General features: G+C 36.1%; 2 protein-coding genes across 2 annotated transcripts; both read right to left on the bottom strand.

Moving 5' to 3' along the window:
- Positions 1 to 173: 173 nt before the first annotated feature.
- Positions 174 to 4,950, bottom strand: LOC125818154 (uncharacterized). The gene is made up of 5 exons (XM_049497691.1): positions 4,495 to 4,950; positions 2,276 to 2,411; positions 1,880 to 1,947; positions 1,706 to 1,792; positions 174 to 294 (listed from the first exon to the last, which is right to left on the bottom strand). The coding sequence occupies exons 1-5, from the start codon at positions 4,843 to 4,845 to the stop codon at positions 226 to 228; spliced, it is 711 nt and encodes a 236-aa protein (XP_049353648.1). The 5' UTR covers positions 4,846 to 4,950; the 3' UTR covers positions 174 to 225.
- Positions 4,951 to 5,988: 1,038 nt separating this feature from the next.
- LOC125818116 (serine/threonine-protein kinase D6PK-like) lies at positions 5,989 to 10,516 on the bottom strand. Its single transcript, XM_049497644.1, has 2 exons — positions 8,656 to 10,516; positions 5,989 to 6,900 (listed from the first exon to the last, which is right to left on the bottom strand). Exons 1-2 carry the CDS (start codon positions 10,311 to 10,313, stop codon positions 6,042 to 6,044), a joined length of 2,517 nt encoding a protein of 838 aa, XP_049353601.1. The 5' UTR covers positions 10,314 to 10,516; the 3' UTR covers positions 5,989 to 6,041.
- Between the last annotated feature and the right edge of the window lie 1,487 nt (positions 10,517 to 12,003).

Raw genomic sequence — 12,003 nt, 5'->3', positions numbered from 1 at the left:
TCGCGAAAGAGCCAAGAGGGAGGGAGGTGGGAAACAGGACAAGGTACATGGACTAATGTCAAGAAGGTTCATCATTCACCTTTAAATTTGTATTTGTAGAGATCTTTGCTTAACTTGCCAGGTAAACAATAAACACATAAGTGCATAACATGGACTAGAACCAGACCGGCTATCAATTGCCTAATTGGCAGTAAGAATACTGGTGATAAAAGTAAATCTATGAACCTAAATTTTGTTCTCTGTCACAATGCTTTCCAACAGTGAATCACAAGCATCTTCAAGCATATCTAGTACCTGTGAGCAAGATGTAGTGGAGTTGAGAATTAGATGCATGTTGCTGGCAGTAAGCATCAACCGCAAGTTTAACGGCGAACAAAAGCAAACTATGACTCATCCAAATGAATAGTGTTGACACATAGACTGTAGCAGCAAAACACCAACTTAGTAAATTAATAATGTCTTTTAAGACCTTCAGAAATGACCTCTTGCAGAAACTCTTCTCATTGTAAAAGAACTTTTGCTTTTTTAAGAAGGGGCTTTTCTAGCATTTTCTGTGGAAATCATTCGACAGGAATTAAAAGATAATTTGTGCTTGGCTTATTGAGAAGACCTTGGGAAACTACAAAGGTATCCAAATTTCAAATTATAAAATTTTCTTCTAGATATAAAGTTCTCTTACAACATTCAAGGACTTAGCAGAAGTTCTCCAAAATACCTCCTTGGATTTTTCCAAACCAAATATTCCAAAACGATCCTTGTCGATAGCCTAAATTTTAGGACTATTTTTGTCCTATGTACTTTTTTGAAGATACCTATAAGGCTAACTAAGGCTGATGAAAAGACAAGCATCAGGATTCATGTGTAGGACTTAGTTCATAGGACCTGTTGGGGAGGGTTGAGGTCAGGATAAGGGAGTTAATAAATGACTTCAGGGAGATTGAGCGACTGGAAAGGGTTAGACCGTTAGGGAGTTCGAAGAATGGAAAAATGAGAAGGTAAGAAGTGAAGGGAGAGTTGGCTACGAGGGCTATAACTCGAGACCATTCCTTTTTTTTTCTCCGTGCAGCCTAAGATATTAAGAGGGAAGGAAATATGAGGTGAGAAGCTGGATAACTTTCTATTGAGTTGGGCTTTAATGCATGTAAGCATGAGTAGGGTGGCTATTGTGTGCACCTTTCAAATGACACTAGTTTTTCAAGATCAGTCTTCTAGTATAAGAAAAGGACAGCAGGCTGTATTATAGATAACATATAAACTAAGCAGAGTAAGTCTCGCTCATAATTTCCAAGAACACGTAAACTAAACTTTTTTCTTCATTATTCTGAAGTATTGAGGACAAACTCAATGATCTCTCCTGTTCATTATCCATTCTTTCCATGAAAATGTGGTTAGCAATTGTGTATTAATAGCACTGGGTCTTTAAACCATTATTGTTCTGTATTGTTTGACAGTTTGAGGCATTATATGGCATAGTATTGAGAATTAACTACTTAATTCAAGCCAACAGAACATAACCTATTATGTTATAACTATCATAATGCCCCAACATTAAAATTAACAAAGTAAGCACGGTGAGAATTGAGATTCTCCAGTATAGCTAGGAGCAAGAAGCCTTCCGCCATCTAAAATGTGAAAATCAGGCAGCTTTTGGGTTATTTATCATGTCGTAGCAAGATAAACCGATTATGAGATTATCAAACATTACCTTCTCAAAACCTTGAGCTCCACCATAGTAAGGGTCTGGAACTTCAGTTTCTTCATGCTTCTTACAATAGGAACACATCAAGCGGACCTGATTGTTAAAAGCACTTTTAGGATAACAGACTTAAGAACTGCACTTGATAACCAGTACCAGTATAAGACTTATAGATTCAAAAACCTTTTCAGCTGCATCAGCTGGCAATGGCTCTCTATGGATCCACCTCTCCAGAGCCCCAAGTATATCAGCTGTGAGTTATAAAACAATTCAGTTCTTGATACAGTACATATGTTCAAACCATCAAGATTATACCAAGAAGTTGTGGAGCTGAACTTAAAAGTAGGAAAATCAAGATAGACCCTTAATTTTGAGGTCTCGGGTTCAAATTTCAGTGGAAGCAAAACTTGGTGGACATAGTTACTAGATATATGTGTTGGTGGAAGGTAACAGGTACCTATGGAATTAGTCCGGGTATGCACAAACAGACCCGACACCACGTTTATTAAAAAAAAAAGAAATGGGCCTAATAGAAAGAAAAGTTTAAAAAACCATACAAAGGATTGTGCAATAACCCACATTTGTTTTGCTCATCCATAGCAAGAATGAGATCAAAATCTTTGAAATCAGAAGGCCTAATTGGCCTAGATATAGACGTTATCGCAATTCCACGCCTTTTAGCAGCAGCCCTCATTCTTGGATCAGCTTCATTTCCCTTTAAGACAAACAAAAACAACAGCAACATTATAACATGATCAACTCCAAGAAATAACCAAAACCATAAAAAATTACAATTTTTACACACCTAAGTGTCAATGGCAATACCTCATGATAATCAAACCTACAAGCAGAATCAATCTTAAATTACAAAATTAACAGACACCCAGTGAAAATACCTCATGATAACTAATAGAACCAGCAGAATCAATCATAAGTTACAAATTTTACAGACACTCAAATGGAAATACCTCATGATAATCAATATTACCAACAGAATCAATCATAAACTACAAATTTTACAGACCCCCGAGTGGAAATACCTCACATGATAATCAATACTACCAGCAGAATCAATCATCAACTACAAATTTTACAAACCCCCAAGTGGAAATACCTCATGATAATCAATACTACCAGCAGAATCAATCATAAACTACAAATTTTACAGACACTCAAATGGAAATACCTCATGATAATCAATACTACCAGCCAAATCAATCAAAAACTACAAATTTTATGGACTCCCAAGTGGAAATACCCCATATTAATCAATATTACCAGCAGAATCAATCATAAATTACAAATTTTAGAAACACCCAAGTGGAAATACCTCATGACAATCAACAGTACCAGCAAAACCAATCATAACTTACAAATTTTGCAGACACCCAAGTGGAAATACCTCATGATATTCAATACTACCAGCAGAATTAATCAAAATTACAAATTTGTCAGACACCCAAGAGAAAATACCTCATGAATCATGATAATCAATACTACCAGCAGAATCAATCATAAACTACAAATTTCACAGACACCCAAATGGCAATACCTCATGATAATAAACAGAACCAGCAGAATACAACAACAATTAATCCCCACAAGTAGGGTCTGGGAAGGATAGTGTTTACACAGCCTTTCCCATGCCTAATGAAAGTAAAGAGGCTGTTTCAATCTTAAATTACAAATTTTACAGAGCCCCAAATGGATATACCTCATGATAATCAATAATATCAGCAGAATCAATCAAAAAGTTACAAATTTTACAGACCCTCAAGTGAAAACACCTCATGATAATCAATACTACCAGCAGAATCAATCAAAAAGTTATAAATTTTACAGACCCTCAAGTGAAAATACCTCACGATAATCAATACTTCCAGCAGAATCAATCAAAAAGTTACAAATTTTACAGACCCTCATGTGAAAATACCTCATGATAATCAATATTACCAGCAGAATCAATCAAAAAGTTAACAAATTTTACAAACCTTCAAGTGAAAATACCTCATGATTATCAATACTACCAGCAGAATCAATCAAAAAGTTACAAATTTTACAGACCCTCAAGTGAAAACACCTCATGATAATCAATACTACCAGCAGAATCAATCAAAAAGTTATAAATTTTACAGACCCTCAAGTGAAAATACCTCACGATAATCAATACTTCCAGCAGAATCAATCAAAAAGTTACAATTTTTACAGACCCTCAAGTGAAAATACCTCATGACAATCAATATTACCAGCAGAATCAATCAAAAAGTTAACAAATTTTACAGACCTTCAAGTGAAAATACCTCATGATAATCAATACTACCAGCAGAATCAATCAAAAAGTTACAAATTTTACAGACCCCCAAGTGAAAATATCTCGTGATAATCAATACTACCAGCAGAATTAATCATAAACTACTTTTACCGACACCAAAATACCTCATGATAATCAATACTACAAGCAGAATCAATCAAAATTTACAAATTTTTCAGACACCCAAATGGCAATACCTCATGATAATCAATCCTACCAGCAGAATCAATCAAAATTTACAAATTTTTCAGACACCCAAATGGCAATACCTCATGATAATCAATAGTACCAACAACAACATACCCAGCTTAATCCCACAAGTGGGGTGCGGGAAGGATAGTGTGTACGCTGCCTTATGAAGGTAAAGAAGCTGTTTCAATCTTAAATTACAAATTTTACAGACACCCAAGTCGAAATACCTCATGATATACTACCAGCAGAATCAATCAAAAAGTTCCAAATTTTACAGACCCCCAAGTGAAAATACCTCATGATAATTAATAGTACCAGCAGAATCAATCTTAAACTTTGAATCAAGCCCCCTTTTCTTAACCAAATCTGTAAAAACACCTTCAGCAGCTGGACTTCTGCATATATTTCCAAGACACACAAAGAGAACAGAAAAAGGTTTTGTACTTGGGTCCATTCTTGATTCCATTAAAGCTTTGATTTTTACACTTTTATAGCTTTCTTTAAGAAGAAATGGGTATTTAGAAGGAAGAAGAGAAGTGAGAAATGGGAATTTGAGAGAGTGAGGAGCAGCATAGTGAGAGTGATGGCAGTTTGGTAATTTTGAAGGGGTTGGAATTGTCACTGTACTAAAGAGTAAGGACCTCATCACTCAAAACTCCAATGGTGGTTGGTTCTGATTTCTGATAATGCAAGAATAAAGCTAAAAGATATTTGAGAAATGAGAAGTCATTTTAAAAGTGAAAAAATTAAAATCATAAAATTTCATAAATAGTATAATTTGAAATGTAATTACGAAACATAGCTACAATTTGCGTATGTATGAAATATAATTGCCGTTTATGTATTAGGCGGAAGAGTTATATTATGTAAGTATCAATTGTATGAAATATATATCAGTTGTATCATATATTATATCAGCTGAAAACACGTGAAAGAATTGTAGGGAGGGGGCAAAGTTATATTCATGCAATGGATATCAACTATATCACACGTGTATCAAATATTGTATCAGCTGAAAACATTTAAAAAGCATGTATTATCACACATGTGTATTGTGTATTTGTTATAAAACCCCAAATATAACTATATTTCATAGTTTTTAAAAAAAAATTGTATCTTGCAATCTTAATATTTGTCATTTAGAAATTTGTTGGGGAAAAACACATTTATGAATAGAAAATTTTATTCAAACTAACATTTGGATTAAAAATTTATAATACATAGGCACAAGTGGTTGATTGTGGTTGACTAATGACCACATAGAAAAATTTGATTACTTCTTGGAGTCACTTTGCAATTCAATTTTTCTTTTTCTATTTTTTCTATATAATTATCTAAAAGTTTAAGTACAATTAATACAGTGAAAGCACAATCAAAATATGATTTTTGGGGATAAAATTTGTGGAATCAACCCCAAGTTGGTATCAAACTGAATATTAAGGTACCAAATATGGTTTAATTTACATTACATATCTGAACCGTAGCTTTCCATAGCATTCAAACCAACTTGTATGTATCTCAACTAATTTCACGAAGAATCTACTACCTCCCACCAGCACAGTTACTAGTCACATGATAAGTTTGCCCACTAATGCTTGTACATGAGTTTTTTCTATTCCAATTGGACATCATAATATATATCTTTGATACATGATAGCAGAGTCAACAATTTTATGAAAACATGATTACATTATATGCTCTTCATGTGTTGCACTTTGTAGAACATGTACACTATATATATGTTACACTACTGCCTATTATTAGTTTGCATAGATCAGACACAATGTGTTAAAATGTAAAACCAAACCCATCCTTTCTCATACCTGCAGACTCTAGTGTATTCTAAAACATGTGAAACTCAATATCCTCTCCTATGTTTTTCAACTCATTTTGACACTTGTCGCGTTCCTTCTTTAGTCGGTTGGCGTCAGGGACAGCAACATTTGTCAAGTCATAGGATCTAGGCATTTCTGGAGGTGTTGAGCATCGAATTAACGCCCAGTTAAGTCCCTCGAAGAACGGATGCTGCTTTATCTCTGCTGCCCCTCTCATAGCTCCTAACCTATTCTCAGGTTCCTTCTGCAGCAACCTTCTGATTAAGTCTCTTGCATGAGAGCTAACTGTAGGACTAGCTGGAAACTTGAGACATTGAGAAACCACATTGGCTAGTGTATCCTCATTTCCTGGCCCTTTGAAAGGAGTCCTTCCGTATATAAGCTCGTACAGAAAGATTCCAAAGGTCCACCAATCTACAGCACTGCCATGACCTTCACCTTTGATAATCTCCGGAGCTAGATACTCGTGGGTTCCTACAAATGAGTTGGATCGAGTGTTGGTTGGCTCCACAACAAGTTGCGTTAAAGGTGAGACTTGTGCAGCTAGGTCAGCCTTTACTTTACGTGTCTTTGCTTCTGTGGATAGAAACCTGGGGCCAAAGCAAGATACTTGCCACGATGGATGTAGGCAGAAGGGATCTATGCAGCTAGCTGAGCACGGACTAGACTTTTTTGGAAGCTCAATGATGGGAGAAGATGATTTCACCAAGGTAGGATTAACAGCACACCTAAGAGATAAATCAAAATCAGACAGCATGATATGACCGTCTTCTCGGACCAACACATTCTCAGGTTTTAAGTCCCGGTAGACAACTCCAAGCAAGTGAAGATATTCCAATGCAAGAAGAACTTCAGCAACATAAAATCTGCACAAAAAAATAAAATAAAATCAATAGGTTAAAATATTTAGACTAACTTTGAATATCTCATCTTAAAATGTGAAACTTAATATCTGAAGAGATGAAAGACTCGAAACAAAGGTTGCAAATCCCAACTCATTTCTCCCCAAATTAATTAACCAGAAAAGTCTCTTTATATAGTGTTGTTGTAAGAAGGGATGCAAGTGAAATGGAAGCTCATTTACATTACTTCCATCTATTCACTACACTGCTTCAGCATTTGTTTTCCTACAATTTCAATTCCTCCCCCCCCCCCCCCCCCACCTCCTTTTACATTGAACTGAATCAACTGATAGTACACAAACGTCCTGTCATTTAGCAATCTCTAGATATCGTCTTCTACTGAAAGCAGCATTTACCAGAAATTCAGAGTTCTGCCAAACACACAAGACCAATGCTCAAGGAAGAAAAAAGGAAAAACCAAAAAGGTAAAGATACAAAAGTGAAAACATTAAGGGAAGGAGCAGACAATGTTGGAACATGGAGGTTTCTGAATACTGCCACGCTGACCCTTCAAATTTTAAAGAGGCAGAAACTCCCTCGTTCGAACTTAGTATATTCATTAACCTCCCTTACAAAGTCACAATTTGTATGGAGATCCAAATTATAGGGAATAATATTGTTAAAATGATCAGATGCAGAATGTGTTGTCACAGTTAGTTAGTTAACAGAAACAGTTGGATTAAATTCACTGTTGAGAAAAGTTTGTTACAAGTTGTTAGGCTGACATGTGCATTAGGTGTGTTAGTTAAGAACCTTCTAGATGCTTCTACAATTCGTCTATAAAAGCATTGAGAATGCTTCACATTGTAGTAAGACGATTATACAGATCAATATGAAATTCTCTCTTCTTCTCTCTTTCTAATTCCTTGTTCATCTCTGTCTAGAAGAGCTTCAAGCTCGAAATTCTATCATGGTATCAGAGCAGGGCCCGTCTCACCCGATGTTGGGGCCCCCAAAATCAAAATTACCCACGCACCAGATGCTAAGCACTGGGCGTGAGGTGGGTGTTAAAGAATGACAAAAGTCCCACATCGGTGGTTAATGAGATGGGTGGACTCTTTATAAGGCTTGAGCAATCCTCCTTCCTTTGAGCTAGCTTTTGGGGTGTGAGTTAGGCCTAAGACCTAAGTTAACAAATATCTTCGTCAAATAGCAGAAAAAACAAATAGCTGTAACACAAGCTAGCTACTTTGATAGTTTGATTGGCACATTATTTTATAAAAGTAGTAAAGAGGATTTTTTTTTAAAAAAAAAACAATTTCCTCTTCAAAAAAAAAAATCGATGACAATGGAAACCGCAGCTACTATCATTTGGATGCGCACAGGGTAAAACCCCCGCTCCTATAAGTTTTCAACCTCTTCAAATTCAAAGAAAATAGATGAGTTTCCAATTTTGTCTTGCTTTCTTGCTTGTGCTAGGTTATAAACACGGGTTAGAACAGCACATTAACACAACTGGAGTTCTTATCTATTAAATAAAAATAATTGTGATAGCAAAATTCAAGCTATCAATCAGTAAACTATCAGTATAAGTAATTTTGTGGTACATGGAATGAGATTCCTTTGGGCTGTGAGCATAGACATTTTCTCAACATATTGGCTCCAACATGTTTTTTATTTCATTGGCTCATTTATTTACCTTAATTTTTGTAATCCATATTGAGAATTGGGCAAAAAGAAACAATTTCAAAGATAAGTACACTATTTAGGAAAAATTACCTGGCAGCTTGTTCAGAGAAACTATTGCTTGGTTGTTTTTGTCGCAGTACATGCAGATCACCACCTGGACAATATTCCATCACTAAGCACGAGTATTTGTCATTGGTAAAATGAGCAAAGAGAGTTGGGAGAAACGGATGATCGAGTATTTGAAGAATTTCTATTTCAGTCTGAGCTCTCGTCATCTTCCTCTTGCTGGTCAGGAAGTAGTTATCCATGACTTTCACAGCAAACAGACACTTTGTGCCCAATAGCTCAGACAGATAAACATTCCCAATATCCCCACCTCCAAGTTTTCTGAGCAGTTTAAAATGCCTAAAGCCAATATCTCCATGCTGCTTTTGAACACAAACAATTGCTTCCCATCTCAAATCTTTTGACATATGAGGCCGGTAACCACTGCGACTAGACCCACTGAGATAGCTTTCATCACTAAGGCTCGTGGTGCTGCTATAATCCCCAATACTACTCTTCGAACTTTGAGACATCTGCCCCTTTTCCTTTGGCCTTGATCTTTCATCAGCTTGTGTTAGTATACTTCTTGCTTTGTTACAATTGTTTGAGCTCAGACCTAGTTTGGCGAAACCAGACTTCAGAGAAGATGAACTAACTTCTACCTCTTCTTTCTGATTATTACTCTGAGCACATTCAGGTGTCTGATGAGGAAACTCACTTGTGCTACAAGACAAATCACTATCAGTTCCACCATTAGAATGCTTTGGACGGCTGGTGAAAGAAGATAAAACTTTCTTCTTAAAAAAGGTTTTGCTTCTGCAAACTGGTTTTATCAGACTTGGACTGTTAGAGGTAGGATTAATGACTTTATTTCCAGCACCAAAAAACGAGGAGCAAGACACAAAATTTAAATCTTGCTCGTACTCCCTCTCTGCTACAATTGCAGCTGCTGGAGCTTCATTTACAGAAGGCACCATCTGATCTCGTACTAGTTCCACTTTATCAGTACAATTTCCAGTTGAAGAATGTGGCAACTCCAATGTCGTTTTCTGGCCAGACACTTCTTTCAAGTACTCGTAACCATCAGTTGACTGATAAAGGGCATCACTTTCTGCTGCTATTTCACTTGCCTTATGTTTCAATGCATCTTCATAAGTGAATTGTTCTTGCACTGGAACATTTTCAGATTCAGGACTCTTACGCAAAGAATCCACCATACTCCTCTCCGGAACAAGGGATATCTCCACCAAATTCTGTATACCTCCATCATCATGATGTTCAGGATCATTGGCCTCAACTATGACAGCGCTGTACAGTCTCTTCACAGCTCCTGTTTCTGAGACTGTAGACAACCTGGACGCTTTTGGCAATTGCTTCTTCACAGCAGCCAGCTCTGATGCCTGAGAGATGCATAACCCTCTCAAGGCCTGCTTCAAACTTACAGGCTCAGAAATTCCTATGCCTGACGCACGAGAGGGGCTAGATCTCATTGGCCTCTTCATCGCACGTTTACTCGTCACATCTTTGACACCCCTACTGGAATGCCTAATCTCTATCGCCTCAAACAGTTTATTAATATCATCTCCAATACAATACTTTTCTATATGCTTTACATTATGATGTTTTTGTGCACCTTTATTCATTTTAGATGCAGGATCATCTAGTAACTCTGTAATCTCACTACTACCAGGCAACCTAGCCATTATTCCTAAAAATATATATATAAGACTGAGAAAAACAAAGTTTAATGCGTCCGCCAGTAACTCTCTAACCCATTTCCAACAAAGCAATATGAAGAGGAAGAAAAACACAAATCAAACAGTACATCAGAAACTCTCCAAAATGGAGAGCAATCATGTTCAACTCCAAAGATGAACAAGAGCGACCGTACTGGGTACTTGCTTCTTGCTTCCAGCATTCAACACCTGATACAAGCAGCGAATGTCAGATATACTGTAGATATTAATCGGACAAGTTAAAACATTGTAAGCGTCAATATTATTGATTGCCTTAAGTTATTTCCTCTCCATTATTATTGCTATTGTTACTGCATTAACAAGCTGAATAAAAGCATCATGCAGTTCCCTGGATTGCAAGTCTGTAGAGTACATAATTAACCTTGTCTACCATGGTTCACCTTTTACAACATGAACAGCCAGCTCTTCACTAGTTAAAAGCAAATAAATGTTGATAAATTAGTTAGTTCAGATCTTACTAATGCTGGACAACATGTATGAAAGGAAAAACCCATCCCACTGGAACAACAAGATGACGCTCAACTACCTATTAACCCTCCATCCTAATCCGGGACCTCCATAACTTCTTATCTAAGGTCATGTCTTCAGTAATCTAGAGATGTGTCATGGCATCACCAAACAAACTTCATCAGCAATTAACAAAAAGCAGAAGAGATTAAAAATAATCCAATACAACAGAACAAATTTGCAACTTCTTGTAAATATTTAAAAAAAAAAAAAGGAAATCCAACCTAAACTTGTTATTATCCACCATAAGCAGCAACCTGAAAAAAAATGATCAGAATTGAAGGGAGAGCTCAAAACTCCATTGAAATGAAAACAAGCAGGGCTCTTTCAACTGTATATGAATACAAAAGAGAGAAAGTTGAAGTGGGTACAAGTACAAAGTTGAACTTTTTTGACAATAACAAAAACCCACAAGTGATTATAACAAAAACTTTGGAGAACACATGAGAAAGAGGGGTAAAACTGAATGAGAAAAGATTAATATGTGGTAGAACCAGAAACCTGAAAAAGTGATCAAGAGCTCAATACTCCATTGAAATGGAAACAAGTAAGGCTCTTTCAACAGTATAAGCGTATAAAAAAGAAAAAATTGAAGTGGGTACAAGGAAAAAGTTGATTTAAAAAAAAAATCACGAAAACCCACAAAGATAAAGTTGAAAAAAATGAAAAATAATGAAAACCCACAAAGATAAAGTTGGAAAAAAATGAAAAATAACGAAAACCCACAAATGACTATTACAAAAAAACTTTGCACAGGAGAAAGAGGGGCGAAATTGAGTGAGGAAAGAGATGCAGCTGTGTCACAAAAAGGGATACAGAGAGAGTGGGTAGAAGCAGAAACCTGGAGAAAAAAAATGATCAAGAGGTCAAAACTCCATTGAATTGGAAACAAGTAAGGTTCTTTGAACTGTAATTGCGTATAAAATAGAGAAAATTGAAAATAATGAAAACCCAGAAGAGATTATTACAATAACTTTGGAGATCACGAGAAAAGAAGGGTGAAATTGAATGAAGAAAGAGATGAAAAATTGAGAGAAAGAGTTGAATTTTGGGGGGAATTTCACGAGAAGTGACACTGTATTTTTTGCTTTTATTTTTGTATTGAAGAGCTCAAAAATGGCGGACAAGA

This window comes from Solanum verrucosum, unplaced genomic scaffold (genome assembly GCF_900185275.1).
Source record: "Solanum verrucosum unplaced genomic scaffold, falcon-dt-bn FXZP01000253.1, whole genome shotgun sequence".
NCBI classification, from domain to species: domain Eukaryota; kingdom Viridiplantae; phylum Streptophyta; class Magnoliopsida; order Solanales; family Solanaceae; genus Solanum; species Solanum verrucosum.
The sequence above is the reverse complement of the archived record's forward strand: the minus strand, read 5'-3'. Positions and strand labels throughout refer to the sequence as shown.

Bases quoted from the DNA above. Each gene is read 5' to 3' on its own strand.
- LOC125818154 (XM_049497691.1), bottom strand. From the start codon at position 4,845: ATGAGGTCCTTACTCTTTAGTACAGTGACAATTCCAACCCCTTCAAAA. The intron at 2,412-4,494 runs GTATTTTCACTT...TTTGTCTTAAAG, and splicing joins GTACTATTAATTATCATGAG to GGAAATGAAGCTGATCCAAG. The intron at 1,793-1,879 runs GTTTTTGAATCT...TTTAACAATCAG, and splicing joins CAGCTGATGCAGCTGAAAAG to GTCCGCTTGATGTGTTCCTA.
- LOC125818116 (XM_049497644.1), bottom strand. From the start codon at position 10,313: ATGGCTAGGTTGCCTGGTAGTAGTGAGATTACAGAGTTACTAGATGAT. The intron at 6,901-8,655 runs GTAATTTTTCCT...TTTTTTGTGCAG, and splicing joins TTCTCTGAACAAGCTGCCAG to ATTTTATGTTGCTGAAGTTC.